The sequence below is a fragment of the Vicugna pacos genome, chromosome 31 (assembly GCF_048564905.1).
Source record: "Vicugna pacos chromosome 31, VicPac4, whole genome shotgun sequence".
NCBI classification, from domain to species: domain Eukaryota; kingdom Metazoa; phylum Chordata; class Mammalia; order Artiodactyla; family Camelidae; genus Vicugna; species Vicugna pacos.
In genome coordinates, this window is record NC_133017.1 from 11,670,252 (window position 1) to 11,693,547 (window position 23,296).

Below are 23,296 nucleotides of genomic sequence, written 5' to 3' on the forward strand. Positions count from 1 at the left end.
GAGATAGGGTTGCCCTCTCTCCTTGCTTGGAGAGAGGATTCGAGTACCATGCAGACTTGTTCTATATAGTGTAGTTGTTCAAGGTTTTGAAAAATGCATTATGAGTTGTTCCATCTGCGCCAGAATTTGCAAGATGAATAAGACGAGAGTAATTTAAGTTCTTATGTTTCTTAAAGGAAATTAAGCTGTCTTGATCTTTCCTTTGTAGATTAAAACTATTCTGAGTGGATTCATCATCAGAGGTTACTTGGGAAAATGGACTTTAATGATTAAAACCATCACGTTAGTACTAGCTGTGGCCTCGGGTTTGAGTTTAGGAAAAGAAGGACCCCTGGTGCACGTTGCCTGTTGCTGCGGAAATATCTTTTCCTACCTCTTTCCGAAGTACAGCACAAATGAAGCTAAGAAAAGGGAGGTAAGTGTCCTGTCTTTTGGCAGATAAATATCTGTTACACAGACTTACATCAGGGGAGAGTTTCCTAGTGTAAAGATCACATTTCACTCTTTCCTTCTCAGATAAATTCTATATTCAGGTTTAAAGTTTAAAGTGAGAATCATTTGTGCTTCTTTTTTTTTTTTTAAGTCATCTCTACCATCTTTCTGGAGTCCGTCCCCAGTGCCGCTCACTTGCTCCTGTATTTTAGGAAAGTTTTAGGCAGACAGCTGGTGTCCATTGGTCGCAGTTGAGTTTCACAGAAGTCTTTCCATTTGTTTCTGCTCTGCCTCACGCCACCCCTGTGCTGAAGAGTGACGTGTGCCGCTGGGTTGCTCCTGCTTCTCCTGGGCTGGGGAGTCTCACCTGCTGTTTTCCCCCCGCCCCCCACCTCCTCCTCCTTCTCTGGCTATGTGTGTGTGTGCTCAAAACCTCACCTCAAACTGTCCTGGCTCTAACGTGGCAAGTTGGTGGCTAAGGCGGACCTCCGGCATGTGTCTGCCTGGTTCAGTTCCTTTACTTGCTATCGTACCTTGACATTTTTGGGCTAAAAGATTTTAATTTTTATTTATTTGTTTTAAGTGCAAAAATTAATTTATGAGAAAATATAGAAGTTAAATTTGTCTAGATTTTAATGTACACACTGTGATGGTTAGTAATGTTTATGATGTTAACCTTATTCTGTCGCCTTGGTATGTAAATGACTAGAGTTTACATGTTAGTTGGAAGCATTTAAGCTTCATATTTTGGCTTTCTTCTGCCCACTCAACGTTTTTAAATTAAATGGTTCTTAGATACTTATGAAACATTAAAACATGTGTGAGTTATAGGTATGTGGATGTTGACTTGATTGTAAAATTCTATTATGTTAAATGTAGAATCAGAGAATTCGATTAAATGTGTTGTCTGCAGTTCTGTGCAAAAAAAACAATAGTACGTTAAATTTGTTCTCTCAGCTCTCCCAGATTAGCACTCCCAGTGTGCACTGTCCAGCCAGATACAGTTTAATTAAAACAAGTATTCGTTCATTTTTAATTTACCAAATAGCAGCCTGACTGTGGGGTTCATGCTCTTAACATTTACAATTTAATGTACTTTATTTCTAATTTCTATTTCAGAGGTGTAAAAATTCACCAATTGAGGAAATGCTTTGGTAGCCTCAAATATTTACTGGAGTAAAGTAGTCACAGGAGTAAACTCTTAGAAAAGTCATGGCAAATAGATGTCCAGTGAATTTTTGTGTGTATTTGGCTTCCCACTGGTAGGAGGTGGGCAGCTTCCCGTGGCGGATGATGGAGCTGGAGCCAGGACCCGGGGTGCTGGGTCTTTCTTCCTGTGACTGGCTCAGGGGGCTGCCGGGTGGTGGGACCGTGCCCGGGCGTGGCGGTGGCTCGGGGGGCTTCCGGGTGGTGGGACTGTGCCGGGCGTGGCGGTGGGTCCTCGTTCAGGTGAGGCTTTTCTGTGCTTAAGATAGCGGTCTCTTCAGAGGACTAGGGTGCTGAAAATATGGGGAACTCAGGAGGTTTCAGGTCCCTGGATATTTCACTAGTGTTAGGAATAGAGTAATTTTTTTTAACATTTTTTATTGATTTATAATCATTTTACAACGTTGTGTCAAATTCCAGTGTTCAGCACAATTTTTCAGTCATTCATGGACATATACACACTCATTGTCACATTTTTTTCTCTGTGATTTATCATAACATTTTGTGTATATTTCCCTGTGCTATACAGTGTAATCTTGTTTATCTATTCTACAATTTTGAAATCCCAGTCTATCCCTTCCCACCCTCTACCCCCCTGGTAACCACAAGTCTGTATTCTCTGTCTGTGAGTCTATTTCTGTCCTGTATTTATGCTTTGTTTTTGTTTGTTTTTGTTTTAGTTTTTTAGATTCCACATATGAGCGATCTCATATGGTATTTTTCTTTCTCTTTCTGGCTTACTTCACGGGAATAGAGTAATTGTTAACGATGGAGTAGGTAGCTCTGGAATCTGGAGAAATGACACCCTCTTTAAAAATAAGCATATCCCCTCCACCCAGTTACACTCTCTCCACTGGTCTTCACAAGTAAACATCTTGATTGTGTGTTCCCTGCCTTTTCTTCTTTACATCCTATTTACATTGGTGTATCTCGCACAGACGTTTTAGCTGAATATTGACTCTATGAATGACCTTTCAATTAAAGCAGAGTAGAAAAAATAATCTTATTAGAAGAAGTATATACCTTTGGGTCAGGAGGGAAAAGGGAGACACGCGAGTCAAATTCAGAAGCGGCGTTTTGAGAGACTGAGTGACACGCGGAGTGTGGCCTGGTGCATGTGAGTCTGTCAGCACTTGTGAAATAGGCCACGTCCTCTTTCAGGTGCTGTCCGCTGCCTCGGCTGCAGGTGTTTCTGTAGCTTTCGGTGCACCGATCGGAGGAGTCCTTTTCAGCCTGGAGGAGGTAGGTGAGAAAGCAGCCAGCAGTCATGGTTCTGTGTCGTTACCGTTGCAGACGTGCTGTGGCGCACTTTCCAGTGTTCCCACTCATGCATAGTTACAGACTTTGTTTTTAAGTTTACAGATTTGTTTTCAGTTATTTTTCACTCATTCTTACATAAAAAGTATATATATGTGTTCTTTACTTGAGAGAAGTCTTTTTAAAACTATTATTCATATACAAATGTTAATACTTGTTTAAACTTCACCATTGTGGACATAAATAAAAATAGGCAGAAATGAATTTGACTTAATGGAAAATATTTAAAACAATCCTTATTGGCTAACTTACAGCCTTGTTTTTATTTTAAAGTTTTTAATCAGTTTCTAAGTCATTTTTAAAAATTTTTCTTGTGTGATTATTTCTGTTGTAGTTACTGATTTTAAGGAGACAATTTCAGTCACTCAAGTGGAATATCTTTTGTTTTCTCATTGGTGCTTAAGACTTTTTACACCTTTGTACAAAAATGTGACTTAGAAAAAAAATGTGACTTAGGAATGGCTTAAAATGTACTTTTCTCCCTGGGTTTTTTGTGTTCCTTTTGCCCTAATATAGAAGAGGAAAATTAAATACTTCTTTGTAAGCTAGTAGGAGTTAGTAATGGTACACTTTATTCTTAACTACTGTGATTGAATTGGGGGTGAAACTCACTTTGAAAATAACACAGAACTAGGTATTTTAAATAATTATTAGACATTGGTAATCAGTTGATACTGTGAATTTGTGTAATGATGTGATAGCCAGAATGTCTGTAAAACAGTATTTTCCTTACCGTGGTAATAACTGTTACACATAAATTCTAGCTGCAGTGAAGTTTAGAGCCCTGGTGTTCCGCACTCAAAGTTTAACGTGTCAGAAGCACTTTGTAAAACTGCAGCACTGACTCTCCTTCTCCTTGTCCTTGTTGTAGGTTAGCTATTACTTTCCTCTGAAGACTTTATGGAGGTCATTTTTTGCTGCTTTGGTGGCTGCATTTGTTTTGAGGTCCATCAATCCATTTGGTAACAGCCGCCTGGTCCTCTTTTACGTGGAGTACCACACGCCCTGGTACCTTTTTGAACTGTTTCCTTTTATCCTCCTCGGGGTGTTTGGAGGGCTGTGGGGAGCCTTTTTCATTCGGGCAAACATTGCCTGGTGTCGGCGGCGCAAGTCTACCAGATTTGGGAAGTACCCTGTTCTGGAAGTTATCGTGGTCGCGGCCATCACCGCCGTGATAGCCTTCCCCAACCCATACACCCGGCTCAACACCAGTGAGCTCATCAAGGAGCTCTTCACGGACTGCGGGCCCCTGGAGTCCTCCTCTCTCTGTGACTACAGAAACGACATGAACGCCAGTAAAATCGTCGATGACATTCCAGACCGGCCCGCCGGCCTCGGAGTGTATTCAGCCATATGGCAGTTAGGGCTGGCGCTCGTGTTCAAGATCATAATGACGGTGTTCACCTTCGGGATCAAGGTGAGTGCTGGCTGGTGCTGGGTGATGGTTGAGTAGTCGTGCCATGAACTGAAATGTTCATCTAAAGATGGTTGCTTCATATATGTAGACTGAAAAAGTTTACCTGTTGCGTTTAATTTTAAATAGTGAAAAAAGGGTTTTTTGATCTATTGTTGAGTATGTTATCTTGCTGTGTAACAACTTAACCCCAAACCTTGCCACTTAGGGTAACGCTGGCTCACTGCGCTCTTGGTGTTGGCTTGTTGTACCGGGAGGCCTCACTGAGCATGCTCTGTCTATGGCCCCTCATGTGCTGTCACCAGACACGGCTGTGTCAGGTGCCTGGGCCAAGCAGGGTCAACGCTGGGGAGGTGGGGGACCATCTGGGCTCCTACTGCACTGTCTCCCCCACTCGCTCTCTCTGGTCTTCCCTGCACAGTGGCCTCGGAGTTGGTGGATTCCTCACATGGCAGCTCAGGGTTCCAAGAGCAAGTGTCCGGAGAGGACTGTTCCCACCCCAGCCAGGGATGCCCCGCAGCATGCTTCCATCTGTGCTGTCACAGAGGCCCAGGGGGTGGGGGGGACGGATGCACACTCGACTTCCAGGGGGCGGGCACAGAGTTGATGATCGTGGTTAAAACCACTTACGCCTGTTTCCTGTTGCTGCCAGAGTCCCTCACCACGAGTCTCACACGTTTGTTTTAGATCTGGAGACCAGACACCCGGGCTGGGTCTCACTGGGCTGGAGTCAGGGTGTCCGGAGGAGCTGGGGGAGAGGCCTTTCTGAGTTTTCCAGCCTCTGTGGTCCTGGGCTTGTGGCCCCTCCTTCATCTTCAGAGCCAGCAGTGGCTCGTCAAGTCTTTGTTTTATCTCCGCGCTCTGACACTAGTCCTAAATCCTCCCACATGTTAAGACCTCTGTGATGACTTTGGGCCCACCCACTCACCTGGGACGGTCTTCTGTTTGAGGTCAGCTGCTGATGCCGGAATCCCTCCTGGCCGTGCAGCACGGTGGGCTTCCGGGGACGAGGGCGTGGCTGTCTGTGGAGTCCGTGCTCTACCCACATGTCGCGGGACGGCAGCCTAAGGGCCCTGCAGCCTCTGCTCTGTTCCGAGGCCCAGCTGTGCCCTGGGACGCAGCTGCTCCTGAACTCAGGAGAGTGACAATCTTTAGTTAGTGATTTGCCAGTCAGGGTAGTTCCTGCATGATTGTTAAGATGTGAATGGGGTGGGATGGCAGCAGCCGCCGGTCTCCAGATGGCTGCACCTGCGGTCGGTGTGACCCCTGCCGCTCGCTCAGGACCGGTCGTCCGTGGTGTAGTCGGTGGGTGATGGCTTCATTTCAGCCAGCCCACGCCGTGTCAGTCTGTGAAGTATGGTCTCTCTCGTCTGTTGTCCTGTCTTAGTCCCCTGGGCATGAGGGTTAAATAATAGAAACACCTCGAAGTTTGACTGTTTTCCTGAGCAAGCCCAGGTGGAGCACTCAGCTGAGCAGGTGCGATGCATGGACCCTGTAAGTCAGCTTCCTGGGCCCCACGGGGCTGCGGGGCCTTCCTGGAGGGGAGGGAGATGCAGGTTTTGAGCCCTTGTGTTTGGGTGTCCTGTGCTGGTTTGTGACCTGTGCTGATCAGCGTGCCCTCCGCGCTGGCCTTGCCTCCTGCCCACGGTCTGCATTCAAGCTCGTGCCCCCACTGGGTTGGACCAGGAACAGCTCTTGTCCTCCTGATAATTTCACGTGCGTGTGCGTGTGTACAAGGGGTGAGCATTCAGAAACCCGAGCTGAAGGACGAGGAGTCCTGGAGTCCCTTCTCTCTGGGCCCAAGAATGCTGCTTATTACTTGGTATGTGAGTGTGTGAGACTGTCCAGGGCCGCCGTGCTTTCCCTGTGCTGGGAGCCTACCCTGAGCACCAGCCTCACCGGCGTCTCCCTCACAGGTGCCGTCAGGCCTATTCATCCCCAGCATGGCCGTCGGCGCCATTGCCGGCCGCATCGTGGGCATCGCAGTGGAGCAGCTGGCCTACTACCACCACGACTGGTTCATCTTCCAGGAGTGGTGCGAGGTTGGGGCCGACTGCATCACCCCCGGCCTGTACGCCATGGTGGGCGCCGCCGCGTGCTTAGGTGAGTCGGGGTCTGTGTGCTCGGCCATAACCAAGGTGGAGGCCCCTGCCTAAGGGACAGGGGTGCGGATGCACGTGGGTGGCATCATCCTGCCTGTCACTGCGAAAATCTTAAGTTAATACCTTTGTAACATCACGTGATGCTTCATGACAGAAGACATCTCAGTACCACATTTGGCTCAGTACCAGGCTTAGTTTGGCTCCTGTCCGGGAAGGTTTTGTTTCTCCTTGTCAAGCACCTTGGCTCACCCACGTTCCAGCAGAGCTTCAGAGCACCTTTGCTTTGGCTCTGTGGTGAGTCACTGTGAGCCAAGAAAAGCCAGGTATCTGCATTACCTTCTTAATCGTCTATTCCTTGTCCTCGTGGACGTGAAAGATATTTATTTTTGTATTTAAAATATCAGCTAAACTTTGACTGTAGTATTTAATTACAGTTGGTATTTTGACTTAGTTTTGTTCAGTGAGTCAAAGTTGGGTAAAGAAGTTGTTGATCTTCTAAGTAAAATCCAGTGAAAGTGATGGGAGAACCCTTCTCTCCGGAACAGCAGGTGCTCGCCCGTTTCTGTGCGGTGCTGTGCCCGTGCGCGTGCGCTGAGTGATGCGAGAGTGGGCCCAAACTCAGCGAGAGGCGTGCTGGGGAGATGAGACCAGCACTGGCTGCGCGGTGTGAACAGTGCGAGAGGGCCAGGGATAGCTGGGAGTGCCTGTGACCTCGGTGGGGACCTAGAGGAAGAGCTCAGGGTGGCTGGGACATGCGCTTTCTTCTAGGGGTCAGTAGAACTGAGAGGAGGTGGCTTTGTTGAAGAGGGTGATGACATGAAGCGAAGGGACTGGGTAGGAGCCCACTTAGTGTTCATGGAGCTTTGAGGAAACAGAGTATTGAAGTAGTGCGCGCTGGACACTGGGGAGAGACAGTCGGACTCGGGAGACGGAGCCGGGTTCTGAGAAGGCAGTGATTCATGTCGGGACGAGTTGTGCCTGCAGTCGGTCGGATCTGTGGCGGGGTTGTTGTGGCTCTGCCATTTTTAGTGCGATGACTCTGGGAAGGTTCCTTTACTTGTTAATTTTTATTTTCTTACCTTTAAAGTGCAAATAATAGCTACTTCTCCTACGGGTGTTTTTGAGGATCATGTGAGATAACACGCATACAGAGTTGTGAGCGCAGTGCCTGGCGAGGTGAGGGCTCGGTTAAGTCAAAAGCCTTTGTAAACGGACAAGGGCATCCGTGGTGTGGTGTGGATGTGCAACGCACAGTAGATTCTTTCTCCATTCTGGTTTTGTTTAGAAACAGAGAGGAAGAGTTCAAGCTGCCTGCAGTGTAAGCTGACAAGCCCTGGCAGGTTTCTGAGCAAAGGAGCAGCGGGGTGAGAGCCGCACTTGGAAAGGAGTCACGTGGGAAGGCGGCTTGTGAAGTGGGTAGAAGGTGCTGGGGCCTGCCATCAGCGAGGTGAGATAAAAGAGCACGAAGTTAAGGAGCAGAGTCTTGAGCGTCTGCACTGGGTTGGTAATGGTGAGGAAGGGACCCTGGGTAGAGGGTTTTCAGAGCAAGTCAGTAGGACTTGTGAGAGTCTGGACCTAGGGTAAAGGAGGGGGGTGAACCAGGCTTTGTGGCCGTGAGGCTGTCGGGAGGAAGGCGGGGCCCAGCGTCGGGGTCCGGGGGTTGGGGAAGCTCTCTGGGGAGGAAGAGGGTTTGGTTTTAAGTGTGTGGTGGTTTCTGCGACAGTCAGTCATTCAGGGTCTTCCTACAGCTGGAAAATGAGAGGAGCATGTAAGACATGACGGCAGGAGACACGGGACGCTCAGCAGGAGGTGGCGAGGCCTCAGCCTGGAGCTGGCAGCTCTGGGTGGTGCTTTGGGTGGACAATTTGAATAGTTTAGATGCGCTTTTCTAAGGGAAGGGATATTATACTGTTCACATAAATCACACGTCAGAATATTTTACTCATTTTGAAAAGATTTAGGGGAGAGAAACGTATTAATTTAATATTCTGCCCACTTGAGTTTAATTTGTAAGTTGGTAGCAAACAGATGAGCTGTGATGTGCCTCACAAAGTCCTAAGAACTAACAGTAAGCTTTCCTGGGGAGAAAGTGTCTTTGCTATGCAGGAAACCAAAGTGGCAAAGTGTACTAACTGGTCAGCCGTGACTTTTCGTTTCTGTTTTGTATGAGGTTGGCCGGTTTGAAATGTTAGTCTAATGGTCTCCATGTTTGAAGACAGGAGACTGGTGTTCCTGCAGATCTTGCTAAATAACGATGCTGCCTTTCACTACGTCCTGTTTTCCATTTGTGTTTGACTGCCTGGTACAGAAGTCCCCCCACATTGTCCTGCCCCCTGACCCGTGGTGCTTGCTCCTTTCAGGCGGCGTGACCAGGATGACGGTCTCCCTGGTGGTGATTGTCTTCGAGCTCACCGGAGGCTTGGAGTACATCGTCCCCCTTATGGCCGCAGTGATGACCAGTAAATGGGTTGGAGATGCCTTTGGGAGGGAAGGCATTTATGAAGCTCACATCCGACTAAACGGATACCCTTTCCTGGATGCGAAGGAAGAGTTCACACACACCACGCTGGCCGCTGACGTCATGAGACCGCGAAGGAGCGACCCTCCCCTGGCTGTCCTGACACAGGACAACATGACGGTGGATGACATAGAAAACCTGATCAATGAGACCAGCTACAACGGCTTCCCGGTCATAACGTCCAGGGAGTCCCAGAGGCTGGTGGGGTTCGCCCTCCGAAGAGACCTGACGATCGCAATAGGTACCCTCCTGAGGGAACGCGTGCGTGTGCGCCTGCCTGCACCTGCGTGTGTCGGCACCGGCGCCTGGCGGGGTGGGCGCACGTGTGCCGTGGGTTTCTGCCTGTGTGTGTAGTTGTCGGAACCGGCACCTGGCTGGGTGGGCGTGAGTGTGCAGTGAGTTTCTGGGAGGAAGGGAAGCTGTGCAATGTGATTGGCTGGGCTTGTGGGGCAAGTGGTCTGCTTCACATCCCTTCAAGTCTTCTGCTCTTTAGGAAAGGGATTCACACTTCCGTGGATTGCCTTCCTGCTGGATGCAGTCTTGTCTTTTGATATGGCATTGTTCTCAGAGATTGGAGTCCGATTCTTTCTCTTTTGGCTCAGATAAATAAGTCTTGTAAAGGTGACAGTATTCATAATAGCACGTGCTAGAAGCCCTTAGTGGGTGTCGGGCATTCAGCTAAATACATTGTTGTGTTTAATAAAATTGGCTCATTTGAATGCAAATTTTTGAAAATTCCGTCATCTGTGATCTGTTTCATACCAGATTCACAGGGTTTTGCTTTTTCAGTGTTTGGATTTGGATTTACGATATTAACTTGTAATACCTAGTTTAAAGTGAAAAAATCACTGGGATTGTATTCTTGGTTAAACACAGGTTGGGAAAGCCTGTGAGTCCTGCCGTGTTCTGTGCTGACCTTCCTGAAAGTGCAGTGTGACGGCGTTAGCCCTACTGTGCGACTTCCTGGAGAGAAGCTGAACTTCTGAGGAGGAAGCCAGTTTTGTCCTCCAGAATGCTTTATGTCCGTCCCCTGTAGCCCTGCAGTGCTGACGAGGGGGCCAGCAGCTCAGTCTGATGCACCCCCGAAAGCCCCAGGTTGTGGGTGTCCCCGTCAGCTGTTGCCCTGGTGCCCCTGCTGGGCGGTAGGGGATGCTGAGCCCTGGACGGTCCCCGAGGTCATGCCCCAGCGTGTCCCAGCCTTCCAGCTGCCTCTTTGGCCATTGCAGGTGGTCTGAACTACTTCAGTTCTCGTGCCATTTGGAGAAGGGGGACTAGATGGTGTGGGTGGGAGTATTTCTCAGATCAGCCTGGAAGCCTTCAGTTTATAAGAGCTGCTAAAGCAAAAAGAGGAAGGGAGAGAGAAGAGCCTACAGGGAATGTCCAGTTGAGCTCAGGAAAAGACTGCAGCTTTGGACGACTTTGCATCATTCCAGATTCTGCTTGAGGTGCTGGCCTGGCAGGTGCCCGAGGGGCGGGCAGTGTGGCTGCCGTGGCTGTGGTGAGGCTGAGTTCCGGGGCTGCTCAGCCCTGCCTGGGGCTGCCCTCCAGTCTGAGGAGACTGTGCTTTCAGGTTTGATAGTAAATGAGGAAGGAACGAAAGGGGTCAGAGTTTGGGAATTTACATATGTCTGAAAGAAAAAGCCCAGGTTTTTAAAAGATAAAGAAGGAAATGGTAAAGTTAAGAATTGTCTATATTCCCCTTGATTCTGTAGATGTATTTTTAAAAGTTTCGTTAGTGTCTTGAGAAATAGAATATTGGGATAGCAGATGTCAGTGTCAGGGAGCAGGTTTGCTTCAGACGTGAGGTGGCAAATCATGTCGTCAGAGTGGTTAGTCCCATGATGACTTCTTTAACATACCTTAAATATTTACCAACATATATTCTGTGAAGTTTTCATTTTTGAATGGGAGAAATAGACCCTGTACACTAGGTTTGGTGGAATATATGTAATTTTTATGTACTTGTATAAAATACTTAATTAAAGGACAAAAAAATGCTTGAATAAATTGTGAGCTATATGTACCATGTCCAGGGATGGGAAAACGCAAGATTTTAAAAGAACAGTTTTCCCCCAATTTATTTCATTTATTTTTAGTTAATTAATTTTTTATTTGGGGGGGGCAATTAAGTTGACTTTTTTTTTTGAAGGAGGTACTTGGGGATTGAACCCAGGATCTTGTGCATCTATGTGCTCTACCACTTGAGCTATGCCCTCCCCCATTTTTATTTTTAAACTGCATTTTTATTTCATTAAATTTTTTTTTTTTTTAGTTTGTGTGTAGATAGTACATTGACATAGTTCATATTCAGGGAGATTAAAGATATTAGCAGATACAAACAACTTTATATAAAATAGATAAACAGCAAGCCTGTTGTACAGCACAGGGAACTACACTCAATACCTTGTAATAACCTGTAATGAAAAACAATATAAAAAGTATATATATAAATATTTGTATAACTGAATCACTGTGTTGTACACCAGAAACTAACACAGCATTGTAAATCAACAACACTTCAATTAAAAAAAAACAGAAACAGACGATTGAAAGTATATAATGCGGAACCCCCGTGGCCTTGCCGGGTCCAGGCTGCCTGTGCGCAGGCAGCCGTCTGCTTGGCTCTGTGGATTTCGGTCGCTGCTGTTCTGTGCTCCATGGTAAGTACGTGTGCTTTTCCCTTTCCTTGTAGACAAGTTGTATCGTGTAGTATGAGACACGCTGCTCTGTGTCTTGCGTTTTCACTAAACAGCCTCTTCTTGGACATCTTTCCAGATCAGTGTAGTTTCCCCCTTTCGTTGTGTACGCAGCAGAGGACGCTGTGGGGCGGTGTACCAGGGGCTGCGTCGTGGTGTTTTACCTGTTTCCTGCTGACGTTTGCAGTCTTTTCTGTGATAAAAACAGCCGCCTCGTAAGTCTGAGAACCTCGCCCAGTGGTCGTTGTGCCCATGCGCGCCTGTGGGAAGGTCCTGGCACCTGGACTGTTGGATCAGAGAAGTGCGTTTGTCACTTAGTGAGGTGTTTTCGGATTGTACCATGCGGTCTCCGCAGCAGTGAATGACAGTTCACTGTGTGAAAGTTTAGCACAAACGAAGACGTTCCTTCTGCTTTCTGTCTGGACCTAAAAGTGAGGCTGAATGTTTTACAGATTGGTTTAGAATGAAGCCTGTATTTAATGTGGTATTTACAGCGTGAGCTGGATCCTCTTTCCTGTTTTCCACCTGAAGGTATAAAGGCTCCCTTCCCTTGCTGGTTCCCGTTTCTGTGCTGGAGCTATGAGCTTTGCAGGGATGTGACCTTGGGTACGGCTGACGTGTGAACACGGTGAGAGAGGCTGTGGCGCGGTGACAGGCCCCCTTCCTCAGGGTGCCCTGTGCTTGGGAGACGTGGTGCAGGTGTCCCACCCCCGGCCGTGCTGTCCTCCTGCGGCCCGAGCCTGCGTTGGCTCGGTGATGAGGACCGCAGTCCGTGGACCTGCCTTCCCTCCTCTCTGCAAGAGTTCGGGTGGGCTCTGCACCTGCTCAGTCCCTGGAACACCCTTTGTGAACATAGAAGCTTTTTTGCCTTCTGAAGTTAACACAGGAAAGGATCCCTGGGGATGTTTTTGGAATATGTCGCTACCAGGGTGCTCGTAGTCAGCAGTGAAGGGGACAGCCTGCGTACCTTGCTTTTTTGATGAATTTTCAGAACTTAAGTCCTTGATACTCATATAAACAGGAAGAATAAAACCTTAAACTATAGTGGGGAAAAGATGATTTTGTATTAAAGGTTAGAAGTAAAATTCACATTTACCTTATGAAATTGGATGTTAGAAAAGAACCACTCCCATTCCCCTGGAGGTGGGGCTGTGTCTGCACGTGCGCCTGAAAAAGTCTAAATCTGAATCCTGTCAGAACGGAAAGCTCTGGTGATGTTTTCTGCTTCAAAGGCCTTTGAATGGCATTAAAAATTTTTTCAAAAACAAGGCCAATCTAGCAGGTGCCCTGGCACGTAGTGTGTCCAGTTACACGAGCTTGTTAAAGTCACTCCTGTGTTCACACGAACGTGGTGTCCTCAGACCCCACACAGGCTGGATGTGCTCTCGCCTTGTGCATGGAGGGAACATTCCAGTAGATACATAGATGGATTAATTAGGTTAATCAAGAACTTTTTTCAAAAACTTTCTGAAGTTGTTTTATCATTAAATGTTTATTTAAACAGTCTCTCAGCATATTTTCATTAATGGGGTCATGTGTTCTTCCAAGGCGTTTGCGAGTGACGGTTGGGCTCGGCTGTAACTCAGAACGGCTGTCACGCGTGCTGAGGGTGCTTCTGTTGCGCATCCTCAGGCGCTGGCCGCGTGCTTCTGTGCAGGCCGAGAGCAGCGTCTCTGAGAGCGCTGTGGGAGATCGTGATGGCAGCTGCTGGCGGGCTGGCTTTTCCACGCGTTCATCCCGCTCCTAAGGCGCTTAGTGAGTTCTAGCCGAGAACTCCCCGAGTGCCTTCCTCCTGGAGCGCGTTACAGCACGAGTTAAAGCAGGCTCTCGAGGTCGGGGAGTGACAAGTGTGTGTTTGAGCCACGTCGTCTGCCGAGTTAGGACTGACGCTCGTTATTTTGGCTTAAATGTTTCTGTGGCAAAGTTCATGTTGGAAGTATGTTCGTATGACAAGCGCCCTGTCTGCCCAGAGTGTGACGTTCGTGCTGACTCAGGGTAGAAGCAAGCTGCCTGTTGCACGTTCCTTGTAGGGGTCTCTGCTTCCTCCACCCTCGCCGTGCCCCCGCCCCTTATCCTCCTGCTTTCGGGGGGCAGGCGAGGGAGGGCGCAGCAGGCAGGAGCGCAGAAAGCTGCACAGGGAGCACCCCAACAGCCCCGACCCACCCGTGACTCGCTGGACTCGACGATGGAGCTGGGCAGGGGGAGAGAGAGGGGGCAGCTGACCGCAGGGGCAGCACAGACCCGCAGCTGGTGGGTCGGGGCGGCTCCCCGCAGGGCAGGCTTCTGTCATCAGCCGTGCTCTCGCGGTTTCACAGGTGCTATGTCCGTGTTCCACGTGTGCGTCCTTGTCCCCCAGAGCTGGACAGTGGCAGAGAAAATGGTCCCATGTATAACTATACCAAAGACAGTTTATTTACCTGATGGTGATTTGTTACTGGTAGATTTCTAATTCTGTCGAATACTAGAAATTGGTAAATGGCTTTTCAGTTGGTGTGTTTCCTTGGTTAGTTGGGAAGATAGGAAGAAATGAAGGGCCAACGGTCCTGGGACGCATTCATTTATTTTTTAAATCTCTGAATAAGCGGGTGGCCCTGAACACGACCAGACAACACGAGACCTGTGAGGTGATCTCTGTCTTCTCTGTCTCTCAGAAAGTGCCAGGAAGAAGCAGGAGGGCATCGTGGGCAGCTCCCGCGTGTGTTTCGCACAGCACACGCCGTCGCTCCCGGCAGAGAGCCCTCGGCCCCTGAAGCTCCGCAGCATCCTGGACATGAGCCCGTTCACGGTCACGGACCACACGCCCATGGAGATCGTGGTGGACATCTTCCGCAAGCTGGGGCTGCGGCAGTGCCTGGTCACCCACAGCGGGTGAGCGCCCGGCTCTTGGTGGGGGGCCTCGCGGGCCCTGGGGGAGAGCTCGCTCAGCCCTGGGAGCCACCCTCACAGGGGGCCGGGAGGGACGTCCAACTGCCAGATCTTTGCCAGACAGGGCTGCTCTGTCCCGGGGCCCCTCGCCGTGCGGTGGCCCAGACAGGGTTTCGTGTTTGGAACATTGATTTCTAGTCCAGTGGTGACCTTAATACTTGTCTGTTTACTGTTTCACTTATCATGCAATGAGGGAGATAAGACGTGGTTAAATGAAGTTTGTAAATTCGATAGCAGCCTTTTGCAGATGCTTCATTTCCTCTCTTCCGCAGTCTCCATCCACAGACCCTTTAAGTAAACTGCTGACAGTAAACACTTACATGTTGAAGACGTATACATTGGTTTTTCCTGGGTAGGAATGGGGCGAGTTGTGGCGGGTATGGAAGGGACTGCACAGTGGCACACTGTGTCCCTGCAGATGTCCCCTGCGCCCACACCACCTCTGTGCTGTGCTCCTCCTGGCTGGAGTACTGCGGGACAAGCTGGGGAGTGTGCAGACTGGATGGTTAGACCTGCACCCGTGTAGTGCGGGAACATGGCACACTTAAGAGGATTCAGCCAGCAGTTAAATACATATACAGAGCGTGTGGGTGAAGGACACGTGACCCTCTGAAGGGAGAGGACGAGGTTTGCTGATAGAACACCTTCGTGTTTCTCGGTGACCTTCATGGTCCCTCTGCAGAGGTGGGGCCGGAGTCCCTGCCTCACAGGGTGGTGTCGAAGCTGGAGGGCTGTCCCGGTCACGCGCTCAGTGAGTCCCGGCCCAGGGCCTCAGGCATCTTTCAGCCTCAAAGCCTAGTCTCTCGCAGCCGGTAGATGTGTGTGGTGGGTGACTGCTGGGGCCCGCCTCCCTTCTTTGTGCTCTCCCAGACTCCTGCTGTTTTCCTGGACAGTGTGTTAGCCATCTTCGGTTAAGAGTGCAGACAGCGCTGGGGGGCCGGGTCCACGTGGAGGTTTCCGGTCTGCTGACTGGTGAAGGTGACACTGGGTACAACAAAATGCTATGAGTGCAGGGAGAACGCCTAGGATTAAGGGCAGGGGGTGGGTTTGTCAGATACACAGGTGCTGATGGGAGAGGAGACGCATGTGGTAAAATAACTGTCGTCTTTCGTTTGACGTTGTTTAATTTAAAATGTAACGGTGCCAGACTTCACCGTTTAAAACCTAAGTACGTGCCAAGTGGAGTGAGGACCTCGTCACGAAGCTTTCCTGGTGTCTGGGTCCTCTTCATAAACGGCTTGGTCTGAAGCTAAGCTGAGAAGCTCTGAACTTTGACCTGCTTTGTGTTGCTCTTGGTGCCCTGTGTGGCTTGGCCTCTCACGTGGTAGCAGTGTGAATGTCACGCTCTGTCACGGTGTGGTCACAAGGCTGTGGGTTCGCCACCCTCGTTCACTCTGCTGCCTGATTTCCGGGTTTTCAGCAGCAGGGAGATTAGAAAGGAGAAAGGCGTGCGGGAGGGGTAGCTAATTAGGGCGGGGTAGCTAATCAATTGTGTTTATTTGCCTTGGTTATATTTTCCTTATTTCGGTCCTTCAAGGAAAATAGAAAGAAGAGAGATCATATCTTCTGCACTTCGGTGGAGAGTCTACAGTTCTGGATAATTGTCTGCATTTTATAGTTCATGCTGGGTCCTTAGAGGTGGGAAATAACTGTATTTGGGGGAAGGAGACTCGAGGAGTCCAGACCCTGAGATGGAAGGAGAAAATGGGACAGGGGTTCTGTAAACTTTAACCAGCCCTCACGTTTTGTGTTCTAATTAGCAGAATCTCACCACATCTCAGGGTTCTTGTGACCATTCAAGTTTGGAAAGTGTTGGATCAGATACAGTCGAGGTTCCTTTGCTGTGGAACTTCCCAGATGAGGCGAATTCAGAGCGAATAGAATTTTCCAGGCTTGGGTGACATGCACCCGTGTGGGGGAGGGAGGGGGCAGAAGAGCTCCGGGGCCGGTGCCCCTGGAGCGCACTTTGGGAAGGTGCCGGGCCGCGCCCGGTCCTCCTCCAGCACCGCCCGCCCCCAGCGAGACAGGAAATTAGTTTTCTCAGGGGCACGTTTTGCACTGATCTTTCCTTGCACTTCGGAAATAAATAAAGCTGCGCTGAATCTGCCTTTATTCTCAGATCTCACTCCTCCAGAAACTAGAGAGGAATAGATGTATTTCCTTCTTTTTAGGGCTGTTTCTTTTTAAGTACAAAGCTTACTTTATGAATCTATAAATTTGCCATTTTATCCTTAATAATAAATCCATGACTTTCCTCAGTGTGTACCTTACAGTTTGGCGGAGCTCATTAATATATTAACTGGGATTAAGCACTGTATGTAGTTGGGTAGAAAAGAATGAGTGAGATTTAAACTGGGATTTTTTTACTTCATTGTCAAGATGTTCACGTTACCTGATTCCAGCTGCAAATGCAGGTGGCTTAATGGTTTGTGCTTGTTTGCTTTCCCCGAGCCAGGGAAGAGCAGCTCCTGAGTGAGGGCTGTTTTGTGTGGTGCGTTTCCCGGGCCTTTCTGGAGGAGACTTTCCCGTGCTGAGAGGACTGTCCGTTTGTCTTTGTTCTTGAGGGTCAGGATGCGGTTTTATGACGAGAAAACTTTAGCACAGAGCCTGCTCTGCCTTTCCTGTGCCCTCCCCTCCCTGCATCCCGCCCGCCCTCAGGTGTCACCCTGAGTGACGGCTTATAGCTTATAAGTGACGTCGCTGTGACTCAGTGAAGCCCCGCGACGTTCCGGGAGGGGACATGGGGGCAGCATGGGAGGAGATGACGGCACCAGGTCCCAGAGCTGGCCCCTCGCCCTGAAGGGCATGCCACGTGGGCTGCGGAGTTTAGACGAAAGCTTTTCAGGGTGTTTGACGTTCACTGCGTTGTCATATATTGTAGTTGGATTCACTCCCTGTTATGAAACCAGTGACCAGTGACCAGGATTTAGTTTTAACAGTCAGAAGCAGTTGAGTTATTTTCGAGTGTCCTCGTGAGAGTGTCTGTTGTCCTGCTTGATGTTGTGATAGGTTAACTGAGACATAAAGTGTAGAGTGAAAGTCACTATGCCCCCATCATAAACAGCTAATTTAAGCAGCAGCCCGGGGCAGGTCCTTAAGGGGAGGTAGCAGCGCTGTTGGTCCTCTTCATTTACTTTGTGCACATTGTTTAACTCCAAGTAATAGTTAAGTCCAAGCTGTCCCGTAAGTCTCTTGATAGGCGGGAGGCGGTGGCGGAACAGGAGAAGGTTAAGCCTCCTGCCACCTTTCCCCGCGGAGGTCGATGGGGGCAGCGCCGCGAGGGATGCGGGGGATGTTGGAGAGACGCCTTCTTCTAAGGAGAGGACACTGAGGACGAAGCTGCATGTCAGGCTCTTTGAGCTGTGCACTGACACTGTTCTTCTGTAATTGTTCTGTGGGCACCTTCATTGTAACTTTCATCATTTTGATTTTTATTTTAAAAAGGCAAACCACCCACCAGTATTTAAAAAAGAGTATCAAGCCACTTTTGCAAGTCAGGAGAATTTGCGCAGTGGGACCTGGGACTTCACAGCATTTCTAAAGCTCGCTAAAGCATTCCTACAGTTGGCGCGTGTGTTAATCTTCTCTCTCCTTTGTGGGTGTGGTTGGAGGCGCATGTGGCTTGAGTTCTCGCGCAGTTATCTGCATCACGTGGTCTGTTTCAGGACTGTCTTGGGGATCATCACAAAGAAGAACATGGTAGAGCACCTGGAGGAGCTGGCGCGGCGCACCGAGCCCCTGGTGATTCCTTGTCAGCCTGCCCCTCAGCCCAGGGCCGGGGCACAACCTGGGACTGTCACCTCCCTCCACACACACCGCTGAGCAGACGATCCGTTAGACAGAGCCAGGGCAGGAGGTTGAAACTGTGACTGTCCCCCTACCTGTCCGCTGCCTCTGGCCCGTGAGGCCCCCGGGCTGGGCTGCTGGGTAGCTAAGTCTGGGCGGCCGTGGCCTGGGAGTGGCCGCGGTGGGCGTGGCTGGACCGTTAGTTGGATTTAAGGGCTGGAGACAGTGTGGGAGGTGGAGGAGTCTGCTTTTGGACATCCTTACAGTTAGACAGCAGGTGTCTGCCTCGCGGACGCCCCGTCTGCTCAGAACATCCCGCCCGTGTCTGTCTCCCGTCTCGGGGTGGTGGTGGGGGGGTCTCAGCTCACACGTGGTTTGTCTCCAGCTTAGCAGGGTCGGGGTCACTGCCAGCGGGGCGGGCTCTGGCGGCACGGGAGCAGAGTGGACGTGTCCGTCCGTGTCTGACCGTGACGTCCGCCTACCCTGCACCCCTGGAGCCAGTGCTACGTGTTGCCCTGTCGTCAGGGAACGCCTGGGCTCTGTGCACTCTGTGCGCTGTCTCCGGAAGGCTTTTGGCCGCGTCGAGGGCCCCGTGCATTTGTCGTCACTGGCTTTCTGTCCTGGTGGATTCATGACTAGAGATAATTGTGAATTACCGGTTGCTGGCCGCAGCAGTTAACACCCGCGGTTATCCTGCCCCACGGAGGTCATACCTCCATGACACCAGTCCCAGCTGCCCCAGAGCCCTGTTGTATGCTGACACTACACAGCGTTTCATGGTTCCTTTCTGAAAAACCACTAACCAGAATAAGTAGCTCCTCATTCATTCTGCTTTCTGCTTCATCTGTAATCATCACTGCAGGCTGCTGCTTGATTTTTCTCACCTGTTTTTTAATGTCAGCATTAACAGCCAAGACTTTCATAAAAGCACTGTGTCTGAACCAAAATCAAGAAAAGGAAGACGTTGATGACTGGACGAGAAACTTGGATTGTCTTGTAGAGTTATTCTCAGGGCTCTGAAATTTGGAATTGAAACTCTATGTTGACGATTTAATCTGCGCTCTATCTCAGCTGAACGTGCTTTCATGAAGACTCTGCTTAGAACTGGGCCGTCTTTAAGTTACCTTTTTTCAGTTACTTTTGGCTTTTAAGACGGCAGACTTCAGTGGTGGTGGGAATGAAGTTTCCTTCTCGACTGGGATCGGTGTCCTCTCGTACTCATGCATCTTCCCTTGTTTGTCCCTTCCCGTTGGCACCGTTAATCAGAAGAGCTCTGCGCGGCAGGGCGCGGTCCTCTGCTCAGGGCAGGCCGCTGTCCTGGGTGTGGCGGCAGTACTTGCTCCCTCAGAATGGCTGCTGGGTAATTTCATTCTCTGACCGAGAAAATGCTTCTTGAAAATAGAGAATCAGGCTGCTTGCTTTGCTCTGTTCCTGTCAACAGAAAGGATGTAGCTCTGGACGTAGCTTCTCTTTCCTTTTCCTTTTTATTTTAACAGCTTTCTTTTTGTCCTTTTCAGGCGCCTCCTTGGTATCATAACAAAAAAAGATATCCTCCGTCATATGGCCCAGACGGCAAACCAAGATCCCGCTTCCATCATGTTCAACTGAGCGCCGCGCAGGAGCAGCGCGAGGGGGCGGAGGAGGAGGCCCGTCTGCTGGACAGCACAGCGCTCTGACCGGGCATGGCCGCCTCGCTTTCCCCCTGAAGAAGGAATACAAAGCCGGGCCTTTGCCGTGTGGTTCACAAATACCGCGGTGGAACGGAGGAGCTCTTTGGGGAGGGAGAGGAGAGGGAAGCGGGCGAGGCCTCACCCCGTCCCCGGAGAGCAGCACGTCTCTCCTTTCTGAGCCGGATGCTTGCGGCCCAGGCTCCGCGGACGGACAGGCCCAGTGCCCGGCCTGCCCTCCTGCATCCCAACCTGCGCCCTTGGTCCCCGATTCTGGGGGGATTACTTTGAACTGAGCCATCTCTAAGACTGCAGCGAATTGCTCTTTTTTTTATCAAAACTGTTGAGTTTAACTCATGACGTGTAGGGTTAGAGCATTTCCTTTCTACATTCCAGAGGAGCTTTTCTCCCCGCCCCCCCCAGCTGTAACAAAGCCTCTCTAACTTGGTGTACACCCTTTGAAGCAGTCCTTTCTCATATTGAGATGTACTGTGACCTGACTGAGGTTTCATCACAGGAAGGGCGTGTTTCTTGTGCCATCACCCGCGTGGTCTACACAGCGCGATGCTTGGAGCGTCATCACACGCACCGCGGCAGGCTGACGGGACAGGGGCAGTCTGTTGATGGAGACACGGAATCTCTCGCTCATGTGCTGCGTGGGGTTCAGTCAGCAGCGGTTTAGCCGGGCTTGTGAGGATAAGCGGAGTCCGCTTACTCTTCCCCCTCTGGCTGGATGGGTGATGCGGCCTGGCCTCACGCGGGTCTCTGTCTGAGGCTCCCGTGACCACGCGTGCTGCGGAGCGTTGGGACGCGGGATGCTGCTGCTTTGACGGCGATGAGGAGGAGGAGTTCTGTGTAGCTGTACCTGGTAGGAATTGCATGTGTTAAACACTGGAATTTTCTTTCTCTTGAAATGAGATCAGTCTTTTTTTTTTTCCTTGCCTCAAGGTATTTTACTGCTGACACTGAAGAGGAAAATGTACTTCATAACTTGCACTAAATGTATATTTCTTTCTTAAAAATTTACCATTCTTATTTATATTTTTATGGATTAAAATTTATAAACTACAGATCAGTTAGTATCACACTTAAATAATTTTACCTTTTTAATGTGATTTTTATAAACTAATTCAGACTTACAAATACTGAGATAGGAACAAAAGTTTACGGTGGGAACAGGGGTTTCGGACGTGGTTGGATGATTTCTCTGTGATCAGATGTGCACAGAAACCTTGTTCTGATCTTTCACTGCCATCCCCTGGGTGGTCTTCTGACCTGTCCATTTTGACTCATTAACTGGGAGAAGCTGAATCATTACAAATCATTTTGCAGATGAAAACCAAAAGTTAAATAGTGTCAACCTTTAAAAAAAAATCAAGTGAAAACAGTAGCACTGCAGAGGTAGCAGTGAAAACGTTGGTCTGAGCGGAGCCTTTGAATCCTTGGGTAGGTCACGCTGTGTATCCAGGGATGCTTTCAATCCACAGTGTACTTTTTTTCAGGATGAACTGAAAATATACTGGGATGTGTTTGGAATTTTTGGTTTTGGAAATACCTATCTTCATCATGGTCTTAATTCACTGTTGGACAAAGGCTTGAAGGACTGGCCTAAAAATTCTGGATTATGCATTTTTGGTAGCAAAATGGATTTTTGCAGACATTTTCTGAAACACAACTGGCAATGAGCTGTTTTTACATTTGGAGGTGATTCTTCACTTCCTCGTTCTTAATAATAATAATAGTGTATCTGTAAGATCTGTGAGATCACAGAGGATCTTTACGGTCTTGGAGATTTATCAGATCATGAAGCCATATTAGAAAGACAGCTGAAAGTCGAGTAAAATTTTAGGGATTTTGTGAAGCATTCTTAGTTTGCTCGCTGCCTACGATTAGTATTCTGTCCCCGTTGCTCCCCTTTGGCCGACTGCCCGTTTTCTTCGTGGCCATCCAGAGAGAAGTCCTTGCTGGGCGCTGGCCCTGTCTCCTCTGCACGAGAGGTGCGGCCGGAGTGCGGCCGGCGGCCCAGTGACGTCCCGCCCGCGGGGTCGTCTCCACGTGTGCTTTCCGATTCCAGGTCCTCCTCTGGTCACTCCTGCTGCTTCAGACGCTGCCCTCTCGGGGTGGAGAGTCGGGCTGATCTCCTTCTGGGTCTTTCTGTCCCTTGTCTTCCTGCTGAGACCCGGGAGGGGCCCATCTGCAAAGCTCAGGGGCGTCTCCGGGTCGCTCTGTTTCACCTCTTGTCCTGCACTGAGGTGTGTCTGCCTTTCACTGCAGACCATGATGTGCGTGCCTGGCCCAGGGCGGCTCCCCAGCGGCCGGGCGGAGCGCCTCGTCTGCCCACCCTTCAGAGAAGGCGTCCTGAGAGTGGGTGAGGGTGTCGGCACCTCTCCTTCCTAACACTGTTTTCAGTTTGGTTCATGGAGAATGCATAGTTTGTTCATCTGTGATGTTGCCTGGAGCTGTGTTTTCTGTTTTTATTTACACTAGTGTAGTAGAGCTGCCTGTCATCACGGTAATAATGGTTACTGTGGTGAGTCCATCAGAAAACCTATTAAACTCTGTACGACAATGTGTGGTTTGGCCTTTGATTACATGGGTAACAACCCATGTCCGCTGCCGCCCTGGGCCCCGCCCGCTCCAGCCGGCTCCGTCCTCCACAAACATGGGGCGGCCGGGGCAGACGCAGGTTAACGGCGGGCAGGCAGGACCATCGTGCTGCGGTTTGCTGTCAGAAACACAGACAACATGTAAGTGTTTGCATGGTGTTTCTAAGAATTACCTCGGAGGTTTGCACATAGACCTGCCTGACGCAGGTGGTGGTGGTGGTGGTGGTGGTGGAATTGTGGAGAGCGTGGGGCAGTGCCCCAGGGCCCAGCTTCCCTCGGGATGAGCTGCTGTCTTCTCGGTGTGGACCAAGCACTGAGTGTGTCCCCCACTGACGCCCCGGGAGGGAGACAGGCCCCTGGTGAGAACGTGTGTTTAAACAACCGTGTGCATGATTAGGGGTTCCCAGGCTGATGGGGAAACCCAGGTGGTGGGGAGGATGGCCTCAGGGAGGGACAAGGTGACATTTGAGCAGAAACATGAAGGCATGAAGCACCCACACAGCTGTTTGTGGGCGGCATCTTCCCCGAGGAGGAAGTCAGACCTGCAGGCGTCCTGGGGTCAGATCGCCCACAGGTTGGAGAAACGTGTGGTCCCTGCGGCTGGTGGGGGAGAGGCGTAAGGGCAGG

The 23,296-nt window shown here is 49.8% G+C and overlaps 1 protein-coding gene across 8 annotated transcripts in view; it reads left to right on the forward strand.

Annotated features, from left to right (window-relative positions):
- CLCN3 (chloride voltage-gated channel 3) overlaps positions 1-22,632 on the forward strand; it is a 68,911-nt gene extending 46,279 nt beyond the window's left edge. For 6 of the 8 annotated variants that reach the window (XM_072952701.1, XM_072952698.1, XM_072952699.1 and 3 more), the window contains 8 exons: positions 209-415; positions 2,800-2,880; positions 3,827-4,372; positions 6,286-6,472; positions 8,832-9,230; positions 14,337-14,553; positions 18,276-18,351; positions 19,914-22,632. In XM_072952701.1, the coding sequence (XP_072808802.1) occupies positions 209-415; positions 2,800-2,880; positions 3,827-4,372; positions 6,286-6,472; positions 8,832-9,230; positions 14,337-14,553; positions 18,276-18,351; positions 19,914-20,072 (1,872 nt within the window). In that variant the 3' untranslated portion in view covers positions 20,073-22,632. The remainder of the gene's footprint in view (positions 1-208; positions 416-2,799; positions 2,881-3,826; positions 4,373-6,285; positions 6,473-8,831; positions 9,231-14,336; positions 14,554-18,275; positions 18,352-19,913) is intronic. The other 2 variants (XM_072952703.1, XM_072952704.1) reach the window with 1 other exon arrangement.
- The last annotated feature ends 664 nt before the right edge of the window (positions 22,633-23,296 follow it).